Source organism: Tachysurus fulvidraco, chromosome 16 (assembly GCF_022655615.1).
Source record: "Tachysurus fulvidraco isolate hzauxx_2018 chromosome 16, HZAU_PFXX_2.0, whole genome shotgun sequence".
Taxonomy (NCBI): domain Eukaryota; kingdom Metazoa; phylum Chordata; class Actinopteri; order Siluriformes; family Bagridae; genus Tachysurus; species Tachysurus fulvidraco.
This window is the reverse complement of record NC_062533.1, coordinates 9,724,499-9,752,036: the sequence shown is the minus strand read 5'-3', so window position 1 is coordinate 9,752,036 and position 27,538 is coordinate 9,724,499. Positions and strand designations below refer to the sequence as shown.

General features: G+C 37.0%; 2 protein-coding genes across 5 annotated transcripts; both read left to right on the top strand.

The window, feature by feature from the left end:
* Positions 1-1,178: 1,178 nt before the first annotated feature.
* arf6a (ADP-ribosylation factor 6a) lies at positions 1,179-4,140 on the top strand. Its single transcript, XM_027149474.2, has 2 exons — positions 1,179-1,574; positions 1,731-4,140. Exon 2 carries the CDS (start codon positions 2,340-2,342, stop codon positions 2,865-2,867), a length of 528 nt encoding a protein of 175 aa, XP_027005275.1. The 5' UTR covers positions 1,179-1,574; positions 1,731-2,339; the 3' UTR covers positions 2,868-4,140.
* Positions 4,141-12,389: 8,249 nt separating this feature from the next.
* LOC113644530 (E3 ubiquitin-protein ligase pellino homolog 2) lies at positions 12,390-25,615 on the top strand. 4 transcript variants are annotated; one of them, XM_027149455.2, is made up of 7 exons: positions 12,390-12,687; positions 19,363-19,453; positions 19,795-19,924; positions 20,342-20,443; positions 21,188-21,382; positions 22,130-22,315; positions 22,622-25,615. In XM_027149455.2, the coding sequence occupies exons 2-7, from the start codon at positions 19,419-19,421 to the stop codon at positions 23,213-23,215; spliced, it is 1,242 nt and encodes a 413-aa protein (XP_027005256.1). In that variant the 5' UTR covers positions 12,390-12,687; positions 19,363-19,418; the 3' UTR covers positions 23,216-25,615. The 4 variants fall into 4 exon arrangements, with proteins under 4 accessions (XP_027005256.1, XP_027005254.1, XP_027005255.1 ...); XM_027149454.2 differs by lacking the exon at positions 12,390-12,687 and adding an exon at positions 18,274-18,494; XM_027149453.2 differs by lacking the exon at positions 19,363-19,453.
* Positions 25,616-27,538: the final 1,923 nt, after the last annotated feature.

Sequence of the window (27,538 nt, the reverse complement as noted above, 5' to 3'; positions counted from 1 at the left end):
TGCCCCACCATGTGTTGTCTTGTTTCATACCATAGTGAAAAAAAACTTCATTTGAGCTATTTTAAAAAAGCAGTTGAAAGAAAAAGCTGAGAATTCTAACTAACCTGGTACTGTATTTACAGTAGAACTGTGTATCTGGGAAAGGGGTGGCTCAAAGGGTTTGAGTAAAATGTTTGTATAGACAAGATAATTAAAGAAAGTGCTTACACTGCATTACGAAAGTCACATAAACATTAGCAAACCTTTAAAGGACTTTCAGTTAGTAAAGAGTTGGTGTAGGCATTCTTTGCAATACAGTGCTACACTTTCAGGCAGTACATACACGCATTCATACATACATATATATATATATATATATATATATATATATATATATATATATATATATATATATATATATATATATGGAATTTTTTTGGTTTTCAAAAAGGTATTATACGCTTCACACTAGCTGTGCACCACCATGTGTTGTTTTGTTTCATACCATAGAGAAAAAAACTTAATTTGAGCTATTTTAAAAATGCAGTTGAAAGAAAAAGCTGAGAACTCTAACTAACCTGGTATTTACAGTAGAACTGTGTATCTGGGAAAGGGGTGGCTCAAAGGGTTTGTGTAAAATGTTTGTATAGACAAGATAATTAAAGAAAGTGCTTACACAGCGTTAATAAAGTCACACAAACATTAGCGAACCTTTACAGTTAGGAGTTGGTGTAGGTAGTCTGCAATACAGTGCTACACTTTCAGACAGTGCCAGCAACACACAGTTGGTGTCTGTTGTGATGCTCGGTAACAGGTGTCACTACAATATAACAAGCAAACACAAGGGAGGTTCCTCTTATGAATGGGTGCCAATTGTTTAACACTATATCTATAATACCAACAGTTTATATTTCTTTTTTTTCTTTTATTTTCATTATTGCTTTTGCTTTTTATCTGCATTACCATTAAATATTTACAACATGTATGTTCATTTCTGTTCATTTGTTTATTTCTTGGCCCACAATGGATCAGATATAATGTATAAATAATATAAACTCTTGCATATGAGTTTCCTGGCGAGTGTAAAGCATTATTCGAATCATAAAAAAAATTCAATGTTTACAATAAAAAAAAACAAAAAAACTTTAATATCTTGTTTCCATGCATTATTTAAACTCGGCGTGACGTCACGGAGCCCCGCCCCCTCACGTAAGATGACGCCATCGAGTTTATTTCCTCTGGTAGGTTGTACGTCTGCGATACAGCTTATTAAAAAAAAAAAAAGAACCACGTGATTATAAAATAATTGCATATGTTTCTAGTGCGCCTTTACGACCCGAACACGCTTTCTGAAATTCACGGCGGTCGAGTTTCAACGTGAATGGCGTTCATTTCGTTCAACCGCTGACAGATTCGTATGTTAGCTAAATGCTAAATGGCGTAGCGCACGAGCGCTTCAGAGGAAGTGGCGGGTGAAGCAGGTCCGCACCTTTTCCGGTAACACAGCGCGGCTGAAGGGGACTGAAGCGAGCGACTAGAGGGGGAGAAAGAGAAGGAGGAATAACGGATTTGTTGGAGTCCGCCGCGTTTGGAAGGTAATATGATTTCCCTTCAACTCAGAACCGCTGTTTTGTAATTTCCACATCAGTTTGTGTGTGTATGAGAAAAGTAACCGACAGAGCGGATGATTAAAGTTGTGTCCTGTCCCTGTTTGTTACCCCTCCCTTTTCTCAACGGCTCTTGTGTCTCAGGGAGGAAGAATACACGGAGAACGGAAACTCGGATTCATCAATGACTTTCGGAGTTTTATTTCCCTTTGGCCAGTTGTTCTGCTGCTACGACGTTAAGTACACAATAATCAGCATGAACTCTTAAAGGGAAACCCGGGCGCTTGAATGTGCCGAGAACCGGCGAACAAGGAGGAAGTCTGAACTGCTGAGGACCAGTGAACGGGCCGCTGTGTGTCTGAAGTCTAAAACAAACACGCACACAAGGACTGCTGAGGAGTCTTAAGAGCTAAGAACGGATTTTAATGAACCTGTCGTTGAGCCACCAGGAAGGACATCGAGAGGTTCAGGGAGGCTGATTAGTCACCCTCACACACACACACACACACTCACTCTCTCTCACACATGCTCACTCTCTCTTTCTATTCCTCTAAAGTATGCAGATTGATCTAGCTCAAAAGTTCTACTCAGTATCATAGAAGAGCCGTAGTTTTTGGTGCGAAGCAATAGTTTTGCTGTCATTTACAGTATCTAAAAAGCCGAAGTATTATAGTAGCCTAGCCAAAAGTACATTACCAAAACAACCCAAATCTTTTCCTCAGTCGTAAACGTAATATATGCACAACCAACAAGATGGGGAAAATGCTTTCAAAGATCTTTGGAAACAAGGAGATGAGAATATTGATGCTTGGACTTGACGCAGCCGGTAAGACGACCATTCTTTACAAACTCAAACTGGGACAGTCGGTCACCACCATTCCAACTGTGGGCTTCAACGTGGAAACCGTCACATATAAGAATGTGAAGTTTAACGTGTGGGATGTGGGAGGGCAGGACAAGATACGACCGCTTTGGCGGCACTACTACACAGGCACACAGGGGCTTATCTTTGTGGTGGACTGTGCTGACAGAGATCGCATTGATGAGGCCAGACAGGAGCTGCACCGCATCATCAATGACCGTGAGATGAGGGATGCCATCATTTTGATATTTGCCAACAAGCAAGATCTGCCAGACGCAATGAAGCCACATGAGATCCAAGAGAAGCTCGGCTTGACCCGCATCCGAGACAGGAATTGGTATGTTCAACCCTCGTGTGCTACCACGGGTGACGGACTATACGAGGGCCTGACCTGGCTCACTTCAAATTATAAATCTTAATGCACTGTTCACTTGGACTGGTCAGTGCAAGAGAAATAGATAAATGAAAAAAGTAAAACGAGCAATGAAAAAAAAATATAAAATGGAAGCATTTAATAAATCATTCCTCTTGCATATGTTGGCAAAAAAAATTGCTTATAATCCTGTTTTTTGTTGATCTTGTTTTTGCCCTGTAACAGTTTTCTTTTATATTATCTACCCACTTTTTGGCTGGCTCTTAAGTTTGTGTTTGGGACTATTAGAATCATATTACATTCAAATGCCACTTATTGTCTTTCAATATTGCATAAGTGTTCTTTTTGGATATATGGAGATGTAGATTTCTTTTGCTCCCATTAAGATTTCTTTTTAGGCACTGCGTTTATTTGATGCTTGATCATATTTTCTTTTAATCACAGCTCCATACTTATGTTGGTATTCAGCTTGCATTTTGATTTCATTGAACCCAGATTTTGCCCATGAATGTAGTCGGAGTGTCGCCCATCATTCTATCAACTGTTACACACTCCAAGGTTTCTTTATTTTTTTCCAAACATGTTATCTGTCCTAAAGTGGCATCATGTTACAAGAATCCAGAAATGTAAAGATCGATTTTTGTGACACTGGCTGATTTATTATTTTTTTCTTTGAGTTAGTGGAGATTGATTAGTAAATGAGTATTAAAATTGTCTGGCTGCTTCTCTTGGGAAGCACAAACAAAAGGTGTTTCACAAGAGATGAGCCAAATTCACAGAGGGAGCGGTGCATGTAATGGTGTCACAGAGGGTACAAGTACAAGGGCCATTCACTGAAGTGAGCAATTCAGCATTTCTCTTCTGACCTTGTGCCCTAAAAAGTGTTTACTAACACTACTACCTTTTAGTCATCTGGATCTTTCATGGTGCTCTGGATTCTGATATGCAAATACAATACTCCTCAGCTACAGAATGCAGTCAGACAAGGTTATTACAATCAATGTTTTCTTGTATTATTTAGAGTAATTTGTTATGCTGAAAAAAAATCTGTTCAACAGTTCTCTTCCAGTTCAGCAGTAGTAAAGAAGAGAACCCCCCCCCACCCAAAAAAAAAAAAAAACACGAGCAATTTAAGTAAAGAAGAAAATGGTTTCAGTATTAGGTCACGATTGGCCTGTTTTAATTCAATGTTCTTCTGAGTTTTTCTTTTATACTTTGTGGATGGACTGTTTCATCATAACCACAGACTTCTATATGCAACATGATGATCTCTTGCTTGGTATAGCGAATTAAACAAAACCCAAAGTTCATCAATTCAACTGTTACTCAGTTGCATCATTCTTTTTTTCCCCCAAGTGTATTTAACTTAATTAATTCAATATTTTAAAATGAGAATTATGTGTGAAAGTTAGATATTTTTAGGATTATTCTTTGTTATTGTGGCTTTTAGCACTGCATTTTAATTTTTGCTTTCACCCTACAGCATTTCTTTAATGTATATTACCCAGGTTTGCATCTCATTTTAAAAATGTCCCCACTATGGGACGAATAAAGGTATGTCTTATCTTAGTTGATAGGGATCAGAAAAATCTAACTATTTTCATCCACATATAATGAATGCCAGCATTGATGTTTTAAAGACAAAGTGTAAACTATGTATACAGAATACCTGAAAATATAATGACTTGATCTCTAGACCATGTTTGCAGTGTTCATAGAGATTCACTGTTTCTGGTGATCCAACCCGATTTTGATCATGACAATAGTCATGGACCTGACAGGAAAAATATAGAATTGCTCCTATAAACATTATATCCTTAATAGTAAACTGATACCAATTTGAGAGCGATTAGAAAAAGAAATATGAATACTAGATGACATCATCCTCTAAATGTAGGGACAAAGGAATGAAGTCATTTGAACTTTCAGGTCTACGGCCTAACTGCTCATGGTGTAGTTAAAATGTTAGAGAAGTTTCAACCAGTTCTGTTACTAAAGGAGTATGACGTGACATGAAATAACATGAAATACCCTGGTTTGTAGTGTTTATTGCATTATACTAGCCTTTTGTACTGGTGACCTCACAGTCTACACTCTAATACTGTAATAAGGGAATATCAAGCCAAAGCGGCATATCACTGAACATATTTGTCAAAAGAATTTTGCTGTGGAGTTTGACCTGTTGCTGTGTTGAAAGAGCCAGATTGCGATCGAGATGAAGGACACTCAGCCAACGTTGGGTTAATAAATTCCTAAACAAATCAAATAAGTATCTTTTACTACAAATGAGAACAAGGTCATTCCATATGTACATATATGCACTTCTAAACTTTGTGCCACATTGAGTGTTTAGTGTTAAGACATGAATGATTGTGCAATAAGCTTAAAGCTAACACAAAAATATATAGACCTGTTTTATCCATCTCTGCATTCAGAAGTTCTGTGGAATACTGAGTGGCTGCTTTTGTCAGAGGCCTTTTTAGGTCAGTGGCCCATATAAGAACCTCAGTTTGTATCATAGCCAGGGGATCAGTGTTGTTTATTTCTTATTAGATAAATGATTCAATTCATGATCATATTATATGTATGATTGTATGTATTACTAGGTTAATATCATTATTAACCTGTTTGACTGGTCCCTTGAATTGAATGGGTTCCATCGAAAACAAGTCAAAAAGAAAGAGTATTATAAATAATGTCAAAATTGGTGCTAATATTTTGTCAATGGAAAGATTTGGAGCAGAAACTCTTAAAAAAAAAAAAAAAGTGAGTGAGTGATTGCGTGAGTCTAGCGGTACAGTCACAGTGGTGCCTGGCTACAAAAATATTGAGAATCTTTGAGCAATGTTTTTTGCATTAGTCACGTAGTAAATAAGGATTAGGCAGATAATGATCGTCTAACACTGGTGGTTAGGTCCTCCATGGCTGGTATTTCCAACCCTGAGTACAATATTTTCTCAGCTGCAACATAGAATACTTCAACAATCAGATAACTGTCAGCCGCCCTTCCTGGGTCATCTTGTTTGTTTTAGAGCAGGAAATTACTCAAGAACTAATGCACACTTATCTAATTAAGTATAGTTAATACTATCCACATGTTTATCAGTTCTTTACAACAATTATACAATAGTTACTTAAATCACTGTACTGTAGTCAATGTACTGTATGTAGGTATTTGCAAAAAACTGCTGTCTTTTCGGCTGTTTCTACTTGTTCAGATTGCAAATGCAGACACCAAAATGCTTAGGAGTTGTGTTTTACTCACTGAGCGAGGGTGTGGAATTGTGTGATCTGTTAGAAGGTAGTTCTCAAAACAATGAGGTTAAACGAGGCTTTGTTAGTTCCCTGCATTGTTCACTCAGAGAGCACTCCTAGTTTTTAATCCAGTTTCATACTTGCAGAAGCAAAGCCAGAATACTGCATATGACCCTTATAGTAGAGAAAGGCGGTGTAACCCAACAAATTACATTACATAATCCCTAAAACACAGAACTATATTTACCTGTCAGGTAAGTTATACCATGACAAATACAAAAATACATTGTCATATGGTCATGACAATCATGTTACATTAACATACACGTTTGCAATACTTTCAAAATGGCATGGATCGTGTCCATTGGGAGAGGCCGGCTCTTCTTGTGACTGCTGAGTCAGATCACAGGCTTCCAACAAATCAGTTCCAGTCATTAATGTGATTAGTTCAAGATACATTGCACAATGTAGTAGTGCACACACTATCTCAGTTTTTAACATTGTAGCTGTCTAATTCATCAGTGTAAGGCTAATCAAGGGCATGTATTAACTGCTGTTCTTTTCAGAATGCAGTTTCATTTGCAGTCTTCAAGCAGCATTTAAGTTACAGTTGCCTCCCATACTCCAGGCAAATCCTAATCAAAAGTTCTTATTTGACTAACCGTGCAAAACTGGAGCCAAAGATTGCTGAGGTGCATATGCACTGTAAATCTATATATGAGTCTGGGCTAAATTCATAACATAGCAGTACTAGCTATTCATCTATCCAGTTAATTCAGTTTTAACTTGTATATCACTTTATTTCTAGATGTCACTGAACAACTACTGATTGTTCACTGAATTGTTTCAACATACAAGTGATAGTTATTTGGACTTTGGTTGGTATGCTGAAGTAGAAAGTCACTTCATGGTGACTTTTCTACACATAACATAATAGATATATTATTTTGAAAACTCTGCACTAACACTGTGCTCGTTAAACAGTCTGTTTTGGAAAAATATTTATGTTCTTTGATTATTTAGGTTAGTTCTCTACTTATTTATACTAGTTATCAGTCCTCTATAATTAGTATAAATACACTATCTATACATTATGCCTGTCTGGATTGCTCTAATATGTAAGTGCATTTCATAACCAAAAAGTCAGAGAACACACGAGGAAATAAACAAAAAAAGAGCAGCTAATTCAGTAACACATCACCATCTACTTCAAACGGAAAGGGTAGGTCATGGGTTTAGTCAGAACATGTGTCAGTCTGAGAAACTGTGGTGAACGGAGAGCTGGAGGATGTTGACAGTAAGAGGAAATATGTGCCTAAATAACTGATGTTACTTTGTTTATTTTTATCAAGGGCATTCATATAAAGTTATTTTACATACAGCATTTCATGGGATTGATATAAATATTTAAACACTGAATGCGCAGTAATTCAGAAGGAATAATTACCGCTTGCTAAAATAAAAGAAATTCTGTATTTAATTATTTTAGGCCTGTGATTGTTATATGCCTTTTGCATGAGCAATAAAGATTTTACTGTTGAGTTTATTTTTATTGCTGCATTTGCAGTTTGTTACTGTGTTTTGCACTTATGTACCAGCAGCCAGAAACAGATCTACCCTTGTTACTCATGCAAACATTTATAAGGCCTTCAGGGCTTTGTGACTGCTGACAGTTTACTTTGTCATTCTGTGTGCACAGTGGAGGGGGTATGAGTGAAGCAGGGTGAAACTTGTGATAGATACAGGAAGTGATGTCAACTGCTTTGCTTTTCAAAGGACCGATTATAAGTGCTATTATCTAGTATGACAGTAGGTGATGTGCAGCACGATTCCAGCAGAACACATGGTCAGAATGAAGCTCTGACAGATGGGACCATTGTTGACACACGCATCCTTTCTGAGGGCTAAAAGTTCAAACCTGGGAAATCATTATAAATGTGATGAATAGGGGATTTATTTGTCAACAGATCATGACAAAAAGCAGACGGAGATTATATCTACGTTATTCAATGTGCTACATAAAGTAGTATAACTAATTTAGAAGGGTTTGCATGCACGTTGGTCATGTTCATATGCATACAAATACCGCTCAGTCTAGATTCATAGTGGTTTTATTTTCTGTGAGGGAGTTCTTAAAAGTTTGATATAGGATCATATGACAGAGTGTCTTATCTACAGAAGAGGATTCATGTAGAAACTATGAACCATTGAGGAAATCTTGTTTCAAGATGGTAAGAATATGATTAAACACCCATGTCTGACTATACACATCTTTCAAATATAAAATAAGCAACATATTGCATTCACCTACTAATATAGAATAAATAGAGTGCTCGAATATAGCACCAGATCTTTATATATGCAAAACCTTCTGTCAAGGACATTATTTGGGTTAAAGTGATTGAGCTTGTCACCTTTTATAGTGGGTCCTGGCAGACTTGGTGATGACCAGGCACACAATCTGATGGACTAAGGCATGGATGGCTGAACTACTACATTTCTCCTACAAAACAGGCCTGAGCACTTAGAACACTGTAAGTTTCAGATTTCTCTCTGTAACACAAAAAGATTCTTTAGGTAAACTGTGTTGATCTTAATCGGTTCCTTCAGACAGAGAAGCTTGAGCTGTGAAAAGAGAGGTAGTGTTGATGTGTACAAGAGAGCCAAGATTTAACCATCCTGCTTTTTTAAAAACAGAACATGTTTAACAATATATTTCAACATACTTTATTTTGTTGTTCAGATTGTCCTACCTTTTGAACCATTCACTATAATACAAAGCTCTTACAAGAAAAAGTCAGTTCAGTGTGCAAACTAAGATACAAATGATTATTTAATAATTCTATAGTCTAATCCAATATCATCTGTCAACCAATTTTGGAAAGAGGTGAGTAATCCAATTTTCTCAACTGGGAAAACAGGTAATAGGAGCAGTTTTTGGAGCAATATACACACAGTTGATCAATTAAAGGAAAATGGTGCTTCTGCTATGTTGTAAGCATTTTGCTGTCATGCTTTGATTCCAACATGTATCCTTATAGAAAAAGATCACTACAAATGTATACAAAGTTATTCTGGTTGATCACCTAGGATGAAACCTTTATAGCCAATCTGACAATGTTCCCGTTCGAAAGGCACAGTGGCTCACTGAATGGTGTGATTGTGGAAATGATGGAAGTCATGTAACCCAGCTTCACCCTGGGAGATTTTGGAAGTGTTAGATGCCATTATCAAGGAGGTCCATAATCAAAATTGAGGAAATACACTGTATATTTCAGTGGAATGATGTTCATCCCTCCAGTACAGTGCCAGTACAGTCTCACATGTCTTCATAAGTGAAATGTCAGTAAATGGTGCTGTGGTGTTTTGAAAGCTGCAGGGGGTCCTGGTCTGGGAAGTTCTTTGTACATCAGGAAATACCAAATAACTGTATTATTTAAATTATTTTCACATTCTAAAACAGAAAATAAATATATTTTTACATATCACAGAAAACAGTAAAACCCAGACATTTACAGTGTGTTAAATACTGTACATCTGATTAAAACTGAAGGAAAAAATTGCATCCAGTGTTTCCTCTGAAATAGGAAGCTGGCTCACTGGGTCATGACCCTGCTCTGTTTGTACCGTTTTTGTGCTGACTGATGGACAGATGACTTCTATGCAGAAGTACAAAAAGCCTGCACAATGTTAAACACATCAGCCAAAAACATCTCGAGCAGTGGACTGCAACAACTTATCCATTCTTCTGAATTGTAGAAATATTTTATACCAGACCATAAGCTTTATTTATAATATTGACCAAGCATTTCCTAAATCTGGTCTTATCTGACTTAAATATCAATCTAAAATACAAATATTTGAATGAGATTGAAATAAAATTTTCTATTGATAATAACATAATTTGTTGGATAATTGCAGAATAGATCATAAATCTATTCCCTTACTTATAAATATATGCATTTTTTAAAATATGGATTCAAGCACTACCATTAATAATCTCTGCCAACAATAGTACAATAAAGGCTGGTTTGTTCTGAATGTGTAGCTGCTTATTACTGCACAGAAACATTGTTATTTTTTATTACTGCAGTATACTGTATATTATGGTCCATTTTCGACATTAATAAGCTTAATTAACTTCATAAAAGATGTTCATATATGTACGCAGCCTCTGCCAATTCTCCAAGCCAGTTTTATCCCAGCACCATCATCTAGTTATTAGTCTTATTTTTTTTTTATTTTTAAAGACATATGTAGATAAAGGTTGCTATAAAAAAACCTTCCTCGAGTGATAATGCAGCTGTATTCCTAAAACAAAAGGACAAGGGACAATTTTTTTTTTGAATGCCAACATTCATATTCTGGAAAGAACTCAATTTCCATGTCTATTTTGGTTCAAATGTGCTGTAGTGTAATAATGCCACAGGAAGCATGATTAATAATACACCAAAGGCAGATATATGTACAGGCTTTAGGTTCTGACCTATTTTGTTTTGCCACATTAATTACCATGATTTCCAATGTAGATCTAAACACAGTTCTAAGACTGAAACACTATAGTCTACTTAATATATAGATTTAGTAAATTGACTCTTTGATATTAGGTTATAAGTCAATGTTGTGAAGAATGTCAGTTCAATAAGAGACTTTTCATTGACAAATTTTCCACATTTGTCTGTGAAAAGTCTCTTATTGAACTGACCTTCTTCACAACATTGACCCTGACATTTCTTTACTGACTTTAATCTATTGGCTTTAATGGTATAACTATATTATAATATTCACACAACAATATTCCATGCTTCATTGATACTGTCTTAGTAAATAAGCCATGCTATGAGTGGTGGCAGACAAAAGGCAAATGTGCTTGAGTAAAATAGGAAATAGGATGAATGGTTAAATGTGCTGAAGTTTCTAAAAACTGGAAAAAAATTTGTAAAGCTGAAAAAAATAAAAGTCACAGTAAATGAAAAAGAAGGAGTAGAGCATTGTATTGAAGTTACTAAAGGTGCACGGGGTAGCCTTACTACTCATAGCTCCAGGATTTATCCTACATTTATCCTACACATGGGTTACTCTTTGGGTGGACTTTCTCTGCTTGTTCTCACGGCCTGTTTGGGTTGGTTTCCTCCGGGTTCTTTGGTTTCCTCCCTTTGTCCAAAAACAATCAGCTAGGAAGACTAGCTATGCTACATTGCCTCTAGCCGTGAATGAGTGTGTATATGCACTGTGCACACTCAATATTACCTTTATTGACTCCATATACGTTGTGATAATAACAAGGATAAATCAGTTACAATTAATGAATAAATGTATTGCATTGACTGTATACAATTGTGTTGTTTTGAGGATTTTTGAACACTATGTTGTGTTTATAAGGGTGTCTGTGGATATATATTTTAAATATATCTTTTCAAATATGTTACATTACTACAATATTCCCTTTACTGGATATTTTAGAGCTTTTACATGTTTGACCTCGTGAATATTAAAGATTTAACAGGGTAAAGAGCTGTATTGTGTTGGGAACAAGGGGAAACACCTAAATGTGCATTGCATGGGGACTCCATCAGCAGGAAATAGTGTTATTAGTGCAGACTGAACGTCAACGTGGCCACTGAAAGCTGTGCCAGTGTGTGCGCCTCCCAGTGGAGAAGCTGCTTTATGTGCAATGTGCAAATGCAGGATTTCCTCTGATATGCAGCGCTGATGCAATATGAGATCAGACTATCAAAGTGACTACACAGGTTCTAATCATATTTCACAGCTATCCAAACGATTCAGACCTCAAACTTGGCACTGACTGGGTTTCTAACCAAAGGGTGTCTATGTCACGATTCTATGAATGGACCACACTCTCTTCCAACTTACTCTCGTGTTCAACACTGAAATCAGCTATATAACAGTCTGGAAGGTTTTTGTTTCTCATATAGTCTCGTGATGAATCATCGAGACTCTTTTAATATGGTGAGAGATTTTAATTTCTCTAACTGTAAGCAGGGATTTATCACATGGTATTCCGTAGCGTACTATCTCCACACTGACGTAATGTTAAAGGCACTGAGAACGTACCATTCCGTACTACACTCAAAGGGGCGAAACGCGTTCAAAGAAACGCTCTAGGAAAGCCTAATTAGATCGTTTATCATTAACCGAGGTGCGGATGTGAATGATACCAGTTTTTGCACCACACGTTCCCAATACAACAATAGCATAATTAGACGTCGAATGCTTACAGAAGTCATTCCAAGTGTTCAGCTCCCCTGTAAAAATCATGGTACGCGCCACTCTGCCGCGAGCCCCCTTTTTTTTCCTTCCTCCACCACTTCGTCTGTTCGTATCAAGCTGTTCCATGTCTTCCGTTCATTAACACAACAGCGATGTGGCTAAGGAAACCAACCTACTATTTTTGGCACGTATCCTGCTGTTAAAACGGAGGCCCGTGTATTTATCAATCCGGTTATTACACAAGTTAGTTGTTTCAGGCTTTCTTGAGAAGGAAAGAGTGCGAAAAGCGACGTTAGCTTCAGTCCCATGTTGTCGCCGAATCAGAACGAACATGACCGCTCCAAAGATCCGGTGAAATACGGCGAACTGGTCATACTCGGGTGAGTAACGTCACGGTACCTAATCCTACTTTACCCTGTCTGGCCTTTGACACTAAAGTGTGTTGTATTTCCAACATACTTTAGCTATTCCAATTTCGCACGAGCTTTAAAAGCAAAAGTATCCTAGTAACCGTAATTAGGTTGTCATGGTGACACCTCATGTGTATAATAAACAACTACAGGTACTGAAATATCCATTAAAAAAAACCTCGTGTGTATTATGTACTATGTATTATGTATGAATGTAGTGTATTTGAAGAAGTAACAAGCATATGTCCTTACCTATGCATATACACTTTATGTACATTACTTTATGTACATTATATGATACTACAATGGACTCAGTGCAGTGCTTTATAGCATGTAGATGTATATAGCATATATGTATACATACACACACACCTATGTATGAATATGTATATAAAGCATATACATATACATACATAGGTGTGTGTGTGTGTATGTGTATATACATATATGCTATATACATATACATGCTATAAAGCACTGCACTGAGTCCATTGTAGTATCATGAGTCAGATCACCACAATGAAACATGATTATACTACTATAGGGTATTGTACACGGTCATAAATGTGGCTGTAACTTTTACAATACAGTATTGTAAGAGAGAGCAGGTTTCCTAGTCAAATACCATAATATTTACTGTAAACAGCTGTTAAACATGTACTGTAACATTTTGCATTAGTATAAAATAACACACATTTCCAAATCTGTATTTAAAAAAAGGATTTGTACCCAACCATGGAAGGTTGGAAGTGCTGAGATTTGAACGCTCACCTTCTGTTCTGTTACTCAAGTACTTAACCCATGAGCCAATGCTACTAGCTCTATGTGATTTATATTGCAGGAGTTAATTCAGGGGTTGAATTAGTGAAAAGCTAGTTGCAGTGGCTTATTGGTTAAGATGTTGTGTAGCAGTTCAGAAGGTTGTGCGCTTAAATCCCAGCACTTGGGTTGGTCCTCGAATAAGACCCATATACTTTAAAGGCATCAGCCGAATGAAGAGATAATTGGATTAAGCATATTTTATACTATGTTGTTACTATAAAATTTACAGCCATTTTGTACAGTGGTAGTGTATAATTTTATGTATATACTCAAGATATTTTCTTACCTATGCAGTTTAAGGGAGGTTCAAATGTAGATTTGGATCTGCATCAAAGAACTGGAGAAAGTTGTATGGATTTTGGGGCCAATGGGGTACAGTTTTGAAGACCTCTTGAAGTTATGCTTTTTTATTTCCTTAGGCTGCTCCGGGTTGCCACTGTGGATCACTGATCCGCATATATATATATATATTTTTTTGTCAGTCAGCTGTATGGTCTGGTCTTTATCAGCAATCAGGTCTGTGCTGAACTAGGAGTTTGCGATGACCCATTAGTTCCTCAGGAGCTCTCGATTACACTATTATAAACTGTTGTAGAAAGGATATTATTTACATTTACATTATTTACTGTCCAGTGTCACCCAAATGAGGATGAGGTTCCCTTCTGAGTCTGGATCCTCTCAAGGTTTCTTCCTCATATCTTCTCAGGGAGTGTTTCCTTGCCATCGTTGCTGGCTTGCTCATTAGGGATGGGGATAGATGTATAGTATTTTTAATTTAATGTTTTTAAATTAATTTAAAACTTTAATTGTGTATATTATTTAATTAATTTTTATCCTTATTTTTTCTTCTTCTTATTTATTTATATTATATATTTATTTCTTATTTTCTCTCTCTTCTGTGTTTATACTTCTATAAAGCTGCTTCGAGACAATGGGGATTGTTATAAACACTATACAAATAAATTGAATTAAATTTGAATTTGAATATTTGATTTATTCTACTACAATATATAGAATCATGTGTGTGTGTGTGTGTATATATATATATATATATATAAAGATGTACCTTTTGGGATTGAGTGTGTCTCCTGTTGGTCTTAGCAGTCTCCATGGGTGGTAATGCAAATTAGTGGGCCTTTTTGCCCGGTCTGTCACGATGTGATGGCGTAAACAATGGGAAAATGAAGCCATGTATGTTGTTTCAAGTTGTTTAATTATAGTTATGGCTCCTCTGAGTAGTTAGTGATAAGCCATTCTCACAGTGTTTGTAATGTGTATTTATGTGCCTGAAATACTGTGCAAAATGTGTATGGTCCTTGACTAAAAAACAAATGAATTTACACAGCCTACTAGTCATGAGAAAATTAGTGTTCAACCTCAAAGCAATAAGTAAGGATGAAGTTAGTGTGGTTTCTTTATATAAGTGCTAAGCATGTTGGTTATTTTCTTCTGTTTATCGATGGGCAAAAACCCTAAGACCATATTGCAATCACTGTGTATTGAAAAGTATTTAAAATACTGCTAAATTCTCAGTGCTACTTAATGGAGCATTTTAGACTGGAAAAAATGGAGGGTAAAAAATGTGGCTCATTATGTAGCTATTTATAGTTTACATTTTCCACACAGGAACAGGGAATACCACATTCAGTAAACAGGAAACCATATAAGCCAGTCCATGCAGAAAAGGACATCATAAAATCAGATTCCACAACTTTCAGTTTTGTCTCATAGTCTTTGTTAATATTGACGTTTTAAACTTTCAGGTTCCTTGAGTGTGTCCAGATTTATATTCTCTAAAATATACCATTCCTATTAGTTTCCCTGTTGTTACTGAATCATTAAATTCAGTAACCAAATAATGCTTTAAAATAATTTAATAATTGAATAATTAATTGTATAATATGCTCGACATTTGAGCAGTTAATAAAGTAAAAGGTTAATAGATTGTTTTACATTTAATCATGTGAAGAAATAAAAAATACATTAACTAAAATTCCTAGAGAATTATGTTGGTCTTTCACTGTTAAAGTCGGTCATTCCACTTGTCTGTGTTTGATTACGTAAAATGACAATTCTTGCAACAGTTCATTAAAACCATTACTACACTTGCTGCAGGCTGTCAATCAGACTGTGTGTTGCATGGCAACTGGCTTGTTTGGGAATAAACAAAATATTTGTCCGTATTGTGTCCGAAATGTCAGGATCTCGATATTAATTTCTTGTTTACACACTGCTGTTGTATAAAAGCCACATCACACTCTCCCTCATGGTGTTGTACTGAATATCAGCTAGGCTGTGATTACCTGCAGCCTTGTGCCTACAGCTGAAACACACACAGTCGTGCTGACATTCAGTAAAACAGCTCTCACTTATGCAATATTGCCTGTTTATTCAACATTAGCTCTGGTCCACTAATTTGATTGGAAAAGTGGTTTGTCACGAGTGCTGAGGTTTAGTATAACAGCATTGGAATCTTTCACTGTTTGTAGCACTGTTCTAAGCAATAGTTTTTACTACCACATTATGTCAGTCTGTCTGTGTTGCTTTATCCAACTGAGGCTTCTTTGGGAAATATCTGTAAAACAACAATACCAGCAAGTAACAAAATGTCGACTGCTTCATACTTATTCCTTTCATACAACAGCTAAAACAAGAAATATCATAAACACAGTCATAGTTTTATATTGAACATCAGCACAACCCTGAGGGCAAAGCACAGCCATGCTGATATTCAGTACAACAGAACACTTCCTCATGTGAAGTTGCTAATCCACAACAGAGAGAACATGCAAAAAAAACTCCAAAGACATTAACCCAAAGTCAGGCTCAAACAGTGGACCTCAGAGCTTCTTCTCTGGTCAGCAGTATTATCAGAATCAGTATCAGAATCAGAATCAGATTTATTGGCCAAGTGTGTTGACACACACAAAGAATTTGGTTCCAGCAGTTTGTGACTCTCAAAGGTACAGACATAAATAACACTATACTATACAAGAAAACAATGCAGACGATGAGATACAATATAGACAGAATGAGTATAGTATGAATATAGAATATGAACGATCAGTTACCTACATAAAGTGCGGGAGTGCAAATAACAATATTGTGCAATATTATGCTTTTTGTACAATATACAGCAGCAGTAGTGTGTAATATTCAGTACAGATGATTTGATGACTGACAGTCCTGATAATGCAGTACTTATAGATATGAAGCAGTGAATATCATTATGGTGAGTTGTTGATCAGGGTGATTGCCTGGGGAAAGAAACTGTTCCAAAGTTCTGTAGCGCCTGCCAGAAGGGAGGAGCTGAACGAGGTTGTGTCCATTGTGCGAAGGTTTTTGGTTCTTGTGTCGTACAAGTTCTGGAGTGGGCAGGCAGGCCCAGTATGTCATCACTTCATCCCATCTAATTAGCTAATACTAATACTTTGTCCAAGTTTGTAGCCATTATCTTGTACAGTGTGACCATTAAACGTGCAAGGCTGTGTAAAACAGCCTTACCTTAGCCTTAAGTGTAGCATAGTACTATATTAGATTTATTCATCATCTACAATCCTCTCACATGAGAGTGACTGTGAGCTACTAATAATGAGTTAAAAGTATCTCTCTATATTCTTTTTTTTTAATAGAATCACGTTATACATATAGACAGACCTGTACAGACCTGCATTTTTTTTTATTTAAACAGAAAATAAATCACTTTAGAAAATGTTTTAGCGATTGCCCAAGATTTGCTTGTCATTACTGTGTAAATGAACTCTCAGATGTTGTAATTTTTAAGACTATATTTCTGAGGCTCCACAAAACTGGCTGTGCTTCTCCTTGATTCTGAATACTTTTCATAGAAATGTACCCAAGAATAAGCCCAAATCCTAAAAAACTACCTATCGGGGTGTATTTAGAGCTTATATTTAAAAAAACATTACAAATTGCATTATGGCTTCTCTTATATAAAAAATGCATGGAAAACGTAGTGATGTTTTGGTTTGTTCCGGAAATTTCATAATGTGAATGTGATCAGCTTTGCACAGGATACAGAGAGCTGTATTGTCAGGACCACATACAACCTGCTGTGTGCAAACTAAGTAGTAAATCAAGATTTTTTCAAACTTTTGGCTTAATCACATTGTGTAGCAGGACAGGTTGAGACAGTACTGTAACACAGAAATGAAAATGAATCAATATTTAGTTGATGCAATGCGCTGTAAAGAGATTTGTGCTCTACAGTGTAAACGGTCATGTATTTTGCACACAGTAATAGACCTGCATGAACCCAACAGTGTTCAGTATTATACTATATTATTTAACAGATTAATATCAATATTACAGTGTCAACCATTTTGTTGGGCTGTTTACCCACAATTGAAATGTAAGCAGGTAGTTTAATATTAGCTTGTGGTAATAAAATGTATTTTGCAGTAGGAAAGTTTATATAGCAGATGTTTATCATTCATCTGAATAACGTCTACTAGCACATTTGTTCTGGCTTGTTTCTAAAAATTTGTCCATGAGTCTCATATGATTTTGTACTAGGTCTGTGTTTGTCTGTGACAGGATACTGTTGGCCTTTTTCTGTCGTAATCTAAGCTCTAATCATTTGAGCATGAATAGCATATTTCACTTGATACCTAATAATACATAAGACTTTTAGGTCAGCATGAAAATACAAGAGGAAAGGTTATTAAATATTTCAGTGTGTGTGTGTGTGTGTGTGTGTGTGTGTGTGTGTGTGTGTGAGAGAGAGACTGAGGGTGTGGGTGTGGTGAGCATGTGCGCATGTGCACTCAGGCGAACACTGGTTCTGCTGTGCTGCTCTTCTGTCTCTGCTGTCTCCCTGTGCAGTGCTGAACTGGCACATTGACCAGTCTGGAGACGGTCAATGCTTTTGCACCACTGTAAGCAGCGAAGACATCTTACGGAGCTGATTCACAAATGTGGCCAATATCCATAAAGTAAATCTTAAAATCAGATCTATTCATTCAGTGTATACTGACCTCTTCCAGTGGAAAATGAATATGAATTTAAATCCATACTGAAAGCTATAACTCAGCCCTGAATCTGAACTTCTGTGTACAGTATTTAACCTTTCATAAGAAATAATTTGTGCAAGACTATGGTACAAACTTGGAGGGCTGCGAAGAAACCTTTCCAATCATCAAACTCTGCCTTATTATTTAGACTAGATTGATTATTAATTAGACACAACCCTGGTTGTCTTAACTAACTGAAATGTACAGAATACACGTCATGGCACATAGGAGAGGGTTGTGAATGCCTTTAGGGCTACCGAAATACAAACCGGCCGAACGTCTCTGCAGTTTCCCATGCTTCGCCTCAGTTGTGCTGTTAGTCACTGATAGCTGCAGGAAGAACAAAAGAGCCTTTCTACAGCAGCAGCAAACAGGAGGCTGCAGAGACTAAATGCCAAACTGAGTTAGTGTGCCTAGAGCATTCAGATGCCTCTGAGAACCAGAGTGTGTGGAACATGGGAGAGATCTCTTTACCTATTATGGGGCACCACGTGCATCTGAGATTATCTAAAAGCCTCTTAAGTGAAGCCTTCTCATCGGGTTTTCATCCTTGCTTTATAATCCAAGCACTGGGGAAGAATTCCCCTGCTTATTCTATAAAGACGTGGAGACTAACCTCTGAGAGCAAAACTAGACCAGACACGTTTTTTTACTAATCCATGCTTGGTGGCATTCATCAGTACCGCCCCCAAAACCTGTCGTAGCACAAATGTTTATTGTTATAGAGAAACAGCTAATCTTTCTGTTCCTTGGTTTCTGACACCCTGTTCTTTGTATATGTGTGTTTCAGAGGTTTAAGGGTGTTTTTGCAAGAAACCAACCTGCCAGTCAAAGGGTTCAAGAAAAATGAAGGATAATAAACGTTCATGTTTACAGTGCCTGTATGAATTTACTCCACACACAGTCAAAACCTTTCATTCCGAATAAAGGTTTTCCTAATACAACTGGGAAATAGGAAAAAGAGTGAGATAAACGAGTGTGCTAAATATTTCAGCAATGATTGCTAGCAGACAGAGACAGTGAGAAAAGGATTGTTTATCTTTACAGATGCCATAAAATTATTGATTATTTAATTTGAGAAATAACGTCGGTATCAGTAGAAATAATATCAATAATGTAAATCAGTTGTCTGTAGGTATGTACAGATTGTTGATAACAATTTTTATCATCATGCATTTGTGTTTAATGTACTGTATGTATGTGTTTTCTTATTTATCTCCAGGTACAATGGCTCCCTTCCTGGTGGAGATAAGGGGAGGAAAAGGAGCCGCTTTGCTCTTTACAGAAGGGCAAAGGCTAACGGTGTTAAGCCAAGCACTGTGCATATCCTCAGCAATCCACAGGACAGCAAGGTGTGTAGTGTAGTTGAACACAGGCTGTTGTTCAGCTCTTGGTTACACAATTCCACTTGACTACAAACTGTTGTAGAAAGGACATTACTTAACATTCACATTGGAAACCTCTCAAAGGTTTTTCTCATATCTCAGGGAGAGATTAATTGCCACCATTGCCTCAGGCTTTCTCATTTGAGATAAAGAGTAACATAATTTTAAACTATATTTTTTTTATTCTATGTTTCTTTACTTCTGTACTTTGAGACAAAGTATTGTCCATTGTTAAAAGCATATTCAATTTATTTGTATATTAATTCAAGTATTCCAGATGTTTTTCATATTCTAATGGTTATTGTACGTACATCATAAATTCTTATGCATAGCACTGATGTATCATTGGGATTGAAATTAAAGAGGTTTGACCTTTTGTTTCAGGCAGTTAATAGCAGGGGGCAGCACAGTATCTCCTTCACACTCTCTAGGAATCAAACTGTGGTGGTGGAATACTGTCATGATGATGACACAGATATGTTCCAGGTGAGACAAATAAATTCAGCTGTAAAATATTAATTCATTGACCTAATACATGCAGAGCTAACAACGTCTACATTTTCAGTGCAGCATTTTCTTTTAGCTGTTGTAATGATATGGATGTGGAACACCTAAAAAGCAACTGGTAATACTGACACTATCATGTGATCTGTTAGTTTTCATGCAAAAAATCTGTTTGGGTCTGATTAGGAGAAATTGAAATGGGTATGCAAAACATTATGCTGTAAATGTATGTAGAAAACATTTCTTCTAATTTTTGTACTTTCTTTACAGCATTTTCTTTGATGTTCCTAAGACCATTGTATAGCACTATATGGTCATTTATGCTAATTATGTTCTAGCTGTCTCGTCCATATGCAATGCAGTAATTTTTCTCTTTGCCCACATGAATGTTGTTCTTTGCAATTTTGGCTAAGCATTGGATAAGCAAATTTGGTTAAAATGTGATCGCATTGACACTTTCTGTTTCCAGGGTTAACCTCTTATTATGATCTGAAACATTGTTTGAATCACTGTTTCCAAAAGTATATTTTGGAAAGGTTACAAACATTCAAAATATACTTTCAAAATGTTTTTCATTTGACGTTTTTTCATCTCAACAAAATCTGATTTTATCAAAGGTTGCAGATAGCAAAGGTGTAATGCTATGGTGTGCAATGGAAAATTGAAATGTAGCATACATGGATGGATGTAAATGTTTCATAAATCACTGTTTGTCCTTGTGTCTAGATTGGCAGATCCACTGAGAGCCCCATAGACTTTGTGGTGACTGATACACCAGGAGGATCAAAAGAGAGCGAGGACTCTGTTGCACCCAGCACCATCTCACGCTTTGCCTGCAGAGTTGTGTGTGAACGCAACCCCCCCTACACTGCCCGGATTTATGCAGCTGGCTTTGACTCCTCCAAAAACATTTTCCTTGGGGTTGGTATTCATCAATGTCGTTTGGACACGTTTGTGTCATTTTAAGATTTGTTTTTTTGTTACGTGAGAAACTGGCAACGTATTTTCCATCATTTTTTTCATGCTGTCAGTATACTAGAGAGCAGTATGGCTGTTTTCCATGTGCTACTTCTGTACTTAGAATAATGGATTGATACACTTATTGTAAGTGTTAATATTTTTAGACTCCTCTATTTGTAATGTGTCTAGAGAGATTTCCTTTCAGAGCTCAAGTGGTCAAGTGCATAAAATGGTCAGGGTTAAGCAGTGGTCTCTTACTTCATCACTTGCTTTAAATCAAAACGAATTATGTGTGTGTGTGTGGGAAAAAAATAAAGTATGAACTGGACAAAGGAAAAACCCTACTTTCTGTGGAATTTTACAAAACAAATGTTTTGCTTGTATTTATTGCAATGAACAGTAATGCTAGGCACCCTGGCCTCAACATCAGTGCCTGAGCTCACTAATGCTCTTATGGCAGAATGAGAAAATCCACAGACCCACATTTCAAAACTGAGTGGAAAGTCTTCCCAGGAGGGTCAAAGATATTCTAACAGCAATGAAGAACTAGATCTAAAATGGGATGTTTAACAAATACATATGGGAGTAATGGCCAAGTGTCCACAAACCTAGTGTTTGTGTTGATTGTAGGCTGTCTCTTTAGATATTATTGCATTGTTGCAGTAATATTTTATGTACAATCCTTCATATATCAATTTCTTCCTGCAGGAAAAAGCAACAAAGTGGAAGAACCCAGATGGTCAGATGGATGGCCTAACAACCAATGGAGTACTGGTGATGCATCCACAAGGTTTCCCAGAGGAGTCCAAGCAGGGCATGTGGAGGGAGATTTCTGTCTGTGGAAATGTCTACACTCTGAGAGAGACCAGGTCTGGCCCCATCCGTGGACAGCTGGTAAGTAATATAAAATCAGAAGCTAACCACCTTAAATCCATCCCTCCTAGAGCCTGCCACAGAGCAAACACGATTCAAGGCACGATTTAAGAATTAATGGAAGGCTAAATTTTGAATATAAGCAGCTCCTTAAAGAACAAACTATTTGAGGGCTCCAGGTGTTACACACATACGTGTTTTTTATACATATATATATATATATATATATATTGGAGGCAGCTAAATGTCCATGCAAGCAATCAGTACATTATGTTTACTGTGTTTGAATTTAAGTGTTAAATTAATTTAATTGAGTTTTTTCTTTAGGCTCAGGGTGAAAGCAGCGCTCTGAAGGATGGCTCTCTGGTGGACCTGTGTGGTGCAACGTTGCTGTGGCGCACAGCCGAAGGCCTTCTCAAAGCTCCTACTTTGCGTCACCTGGACGCACTGCGTCTGGAGCTGAATGCAGCACGTCCACAATGCCCCGTGGGCCTGAGCACGTTGGCGTTTCCCAGCCTACCCCGTAGCCACAGCCTGGAGGAACGCCAGCCCTGGGCCTACCTTACCTGTGGCCATGTGCACGGCCGACATGACTGGGGCCAGAAGCCTGAGCACAGCCGCGAGTGTGAGGGAGGCCCTAACACAGGTTGCAGACGGGAGTGCCCTCTGTGTCGATCACTAGGGCCTTACGTGCCCTTGTGGCTGGGCTGTGAGCCTGCATTCTATGTGGACGCAGGGGCTCCCACCCACACTTTTGTTCCCTGCGGCCATGTGTGCTCTGAGAGGACTGCAAAGTATTGGGCTGAGACATCGCTGCCACACGGGACCCACGCCTTCCAGCCCATATGCCCATTTTGCTCTACGCCTTTGACAGGCAGACCTGGCTTCACCCGCCTCATCTTTCAAGGGCCTGTCGATTGACAAGTAGACGCAGGGGGTACAAAGCATGATAGGATCGCTTTCTTGGGAGTGTGTTCATACTGTAAATAAATACACATGCTGAAATCACATGCAAATCTACCGTAGCTTCCTTAGTATATGCACACAATTAACTCAGTATGTGTATTTTGCAATTGAATGCAGCCCTGAGTTAGCCTGGTGAACAACATATGTTTAATCTAGCTATAAATATCACCATATTTTGTTCATGGATTCAGTCAGACACTGACCCAGTAGTGAGTCAAATCAGTGTGCCCTGAGGAGTTACAGAGGCAGTTCATGTTCGATGACATTTGAGGTTAAAGGTTAATGGTTAATCGCTAGAAGAAAAATCTGCTTAAATGTATGGAGAGCCATACGTGCTATATTAATTCCTTTAACTGAAAAATTAGCAGCCCAGTGAAAGAGGCTTTTCTGGGTTTAGCAAGAGTTTTTTTTTTTTTTTTTTTTTTTTTTCTTAAATCATCCACTTACTAATTTATGATGTCGGTATACACTACCAGTGCCAGACAGAATCCATGGAATTTAAACAAATTTACAGTACCAATTACCTCTTCACTTTAAGATTGCAGCTTAATACTCACCTATTGCATACTAATTACTGGGCCTCTGGATGCTTGTAATAAGTTGTTGGGAAGTTAGATTGCATCTCTTTTGATGTTTTAGTTTTTAGGATCTCAGGACAGTAAGTGGGGGACTGCTGCAGAAACCTGTGACTTCTCGAAAGTTTACATCTAGCTTTTAATGTAGGGAGTAAAATGTCCATGCTATTGATGGACTCCTACCTCCATCTATGGCCAATTGTACTGCTTCCTCAGTGCGTTATACATGCTTTAATTGCACCTAACTCTAAAAAGGAAACTCTCTTAAACAAACACATCTTAAGCAATAAGCATTCCTAGAATTAAGCTAAAGCTCAAAGGAGAGATGCAATGACTCGAGCATGTACTACCTGATTCTAACATACATGTGGTGAACTCGGAATTGTAGTCGTTGAAGGGCTTTAGCAAGTCATGAGTAAAGTAGCCCTGGTGATTTTTTAATTTTTAGATTGTTCTTTGTATTGTTATAATTGTTTTAGCATTTAAACAACAGTTGAAGTTGTAGCTGCAGTATACACAGTAGTAGTTAAAAAAACATCCAGATGTAATATTTTTGTACATGGTTGTGTTACTAAACTTTGACCCAAGGTCAGTTTTTATATAACAAGTGTTTCACGTATATATGTATAAATATATTATTTTCATGTGCAAATATGATTTAAATCCTGGAGAGCCCACAGCAGAAAAGTATGCCTCACTGTGTCACACTCCAAAATGTTATAGCAAACCCTCAACATAGTAAGCAGTATGATGAATGTACTATTCTAGGGCCTAGATAATAACTCTGCTGTCCTTGGTGCTATCATTCAATTTAAATGCTTCATATATATTTTTATCTGAACATCACTGCACTTCTTGAAAGTATTTAATTGTTTTGGTAACTTAATGTCAAAATGACCCACTGAATCACTTCTACACATGCAGGCTTTGCACTATGCATGTCTATGATGAGCTTTTCACAGGAGAAGGCTTTTAAATTGCAAATATATATACAGTGTTAAGACAGACACACTCTACTTTACCTCACATGCAGGAGAAGAGACCTCAACTGAACATATTTTTATATAAACTGAAAGAGATATCGTGATCGATTTTCACTTTTCTTGCTTGTCATGACTATTTCATACAACTGAATTAAATTTTGTCTTTTTTTTCTTCTTCCCCAAGGGGCATTGTATGTCCTATTTGATGCATTGTATCTATAACCACTAATATTCATTTAAACAACTTAAACAGATATCCAGCCAAGTTAATGCATTCCTTATTTGAGTCAATCCTGGAGACCCAAGACCACAGCTTTGTTGTAGAATTTTAGTGTCTTGCATACATATACAGTACACACACATAAAGATGATTCTGTGTCTTCCTGATGGCTCAGAAATGCCCTTCTGTCCAATTCTAAACCTGCAAGGGATCTTGTTCCTTCTGCAAGCTGATAATGGGCAATCTCAGGTTTACACAAGTCAGAGTTTACACTCATCTCAGTGTCTCTGTACACTCTATTGTCAGGTCACCATTAGCAGGGTTGGAGATATGTGTGCCTGTGTGTGCCAATATAATTTACTACTCACGATTTATCACAACAGGGTCTTACCTCAGAAAACACAACATCTGGGGCATATTCAAGATATGTGAAATACGTTATTAGTCTGGTTCACTGACCGCATTATAGTTCTGTGCTGTATCTCCAGTCATCTTCCAATTTTATTGCCTTGCTTAAAACAGCATATAAAAATGACTCTGGAAGAATATGCCCTTAAATATACAATTGCTATCCAAACTTTTATGTCATTTGTCATTTATTATTTGTACTGAGTGATTGTTTTAAAATGGTATTAATATAAACCCATCTACATGCAATGCTAGATGTATCACTGATCTAGTCTTACACTGATTGAAATAATTCCTTATGTGTCATAGTTTAAAGACTGCATTGAAGCAAAAGTGATTAGTTTGAGTATGGTCAGTATCAAATGATATGAAAATAGGCAGCACCTTGTGTTTGACCTCTGTAAAACCTCATACAGACTCGTGGTCATGACCTGTGACCTTTCCACTGTCACATACCACAGAGCAGGCCTTAAATACAGCTACAAAACACACAGCAAACACAGATGCACAATTATGCTTGAAACCAAGGTGCACTGACAATCCCAAGTCAAATTTTAATAAAATTTATGTTTCCAAAATGGTTTTCTTAATCATTTGTGTTTTCTCTTGTTTTGGTCTCTTACTACTTTGGCCAGTAGATGGCATTATTGTCATTTTGGTTTGCACTGGAGACCAATTGGTTCTTTTGCTAATTCAGTCTTCCTGGCGACTTTCCATTCTATTGGCTAAAAACAAATACTTTGCTGATTAAATCCTTACATACAAATTTATCATGGAAAGCCTCTAAACCAGGTCTCAAAGGAAAAGTCCATCCTGACACAATAAAAATCTTTATACTGAAGTATTTGTGATTGTGGTGTTAGTTTCCTGGTTTGTGTTGTATTTTAGTTATTTCCAGTTGTCTCTTGTGCTGATCATCCTACTGATAGTGCAGTTACAATAGTATTAAATAAGAGAAAGCATTTCCACAGTGTCTGAGGTGAATGTTTATAGTCAGATTTTATTAGGTCCTTAAAAAAAGAGCAAGATCTTCACTTCATGTTTCCCAGTGACAATGTCATAATGATAACTACATAGAAGCAACTTTTTTTTTTGAGAATTTGCTCCGAAAACTCTGGTATTTTGATTAAGGTATTAGTTTGGAGGTTTTGTGTGTTTGATCCAGATGAGTAGGTGAGAGCATTGTGGGTAATGGAGACAACCTTAGTCCAAAGCAAAAATAGGTAACTTGTTCCTAGATGGTGGTGTAACAAAAAATATTCTTAACTAGCTGCAATGATCAAATTAGCCTGGGTTTTATTGATGATGATGATGATGATCAGAGAGAGAGAATTGCTTTTAACATCCAGTTTATATGGTATAGTTTTATGAATTCTGTAGTATTTAAATATGTATTAAGTATAATTACATTTAATTGGTAGTTAAAACTATTGGTTTGAATGTTGCCTTGTATAAGAGTGTCTGCTAAATGTAAATGAAAAAGCTGTGAATGTAATTGGAAGCTATTATAATTTTGGCTTTCTCTGCCATGTATGTAGAGAACCCCAGACACATGACCACCATGGAGGCAGGTTTGACATGGGGGTAATATACCTCATAAAAATGTAAATGTAAAAGAATAGAGTGATGACCTCATATAAAAATCCTCAAAATCATTGAATAACTTCAAACCAGTTATTTATACTTGTATAAAGTGCTGAGATAAAGAACAGTCACTAAAGCCTTTTGCAGTATATCTTCTTATCATGAGTTCATGCGGACATGAGTGTGCTATATTTCAGATATTAATTATTACACTGTGTCCCAGGGGAAAAGTATTCGGTGAAGTGTGATGTGGTCTCGATGGGAGGATTTGTGTGTCCTTATCAAGTCTCATTACTGCCAACACAGTCTCTGTGATCGCTTCATGATCCCAATGCTCCTCATCCATTACTTCAGTATTTAACAACTGAAAATGTTTAATTAACATGTACAAAAAGAAGGTTAATTAACTCTAGCCAACTCCCTCATTACTCTTATTTTGCTGCAAGTCAAAAACTAACTTCTATGACAGTTTAAATGTATATTAAAGGCATATTTCTTTAGCCAGGTG

Excerpts from the sequence above, each read along its gene's own strand:
- arf6a (XM_027149474.2), top strand. The coding sequence starts at position 2,340 with ATGGGGAAAATGCTTTCAAAGATCTTTGGAAACAAGGAGATGAGAATA.
- LOC113644530 (XM_027149453.2), top strand. The coding sequence starts at position 12,614 with ATGTTGTCGCCGAATCAGAACGAACATGACCGCTCCAAAGATCCGGTG. Across the intron at positions 21,383-22,129 it reads CCAAAAACATTTTCCTTGGG|GAAAAAGCAACAAAGTGGAA; the intron begins GTTGGTATTCAT and ends TTCTTCCTGCAG. Across the intron at positions 22,316-22,621 it reads GCCCCATCCGTGGACAGCTG|GCTCAGGGTGAAAGCAGCGC; the intron begins GTAAGTAATATA and ends TTTTTTCTTTAG.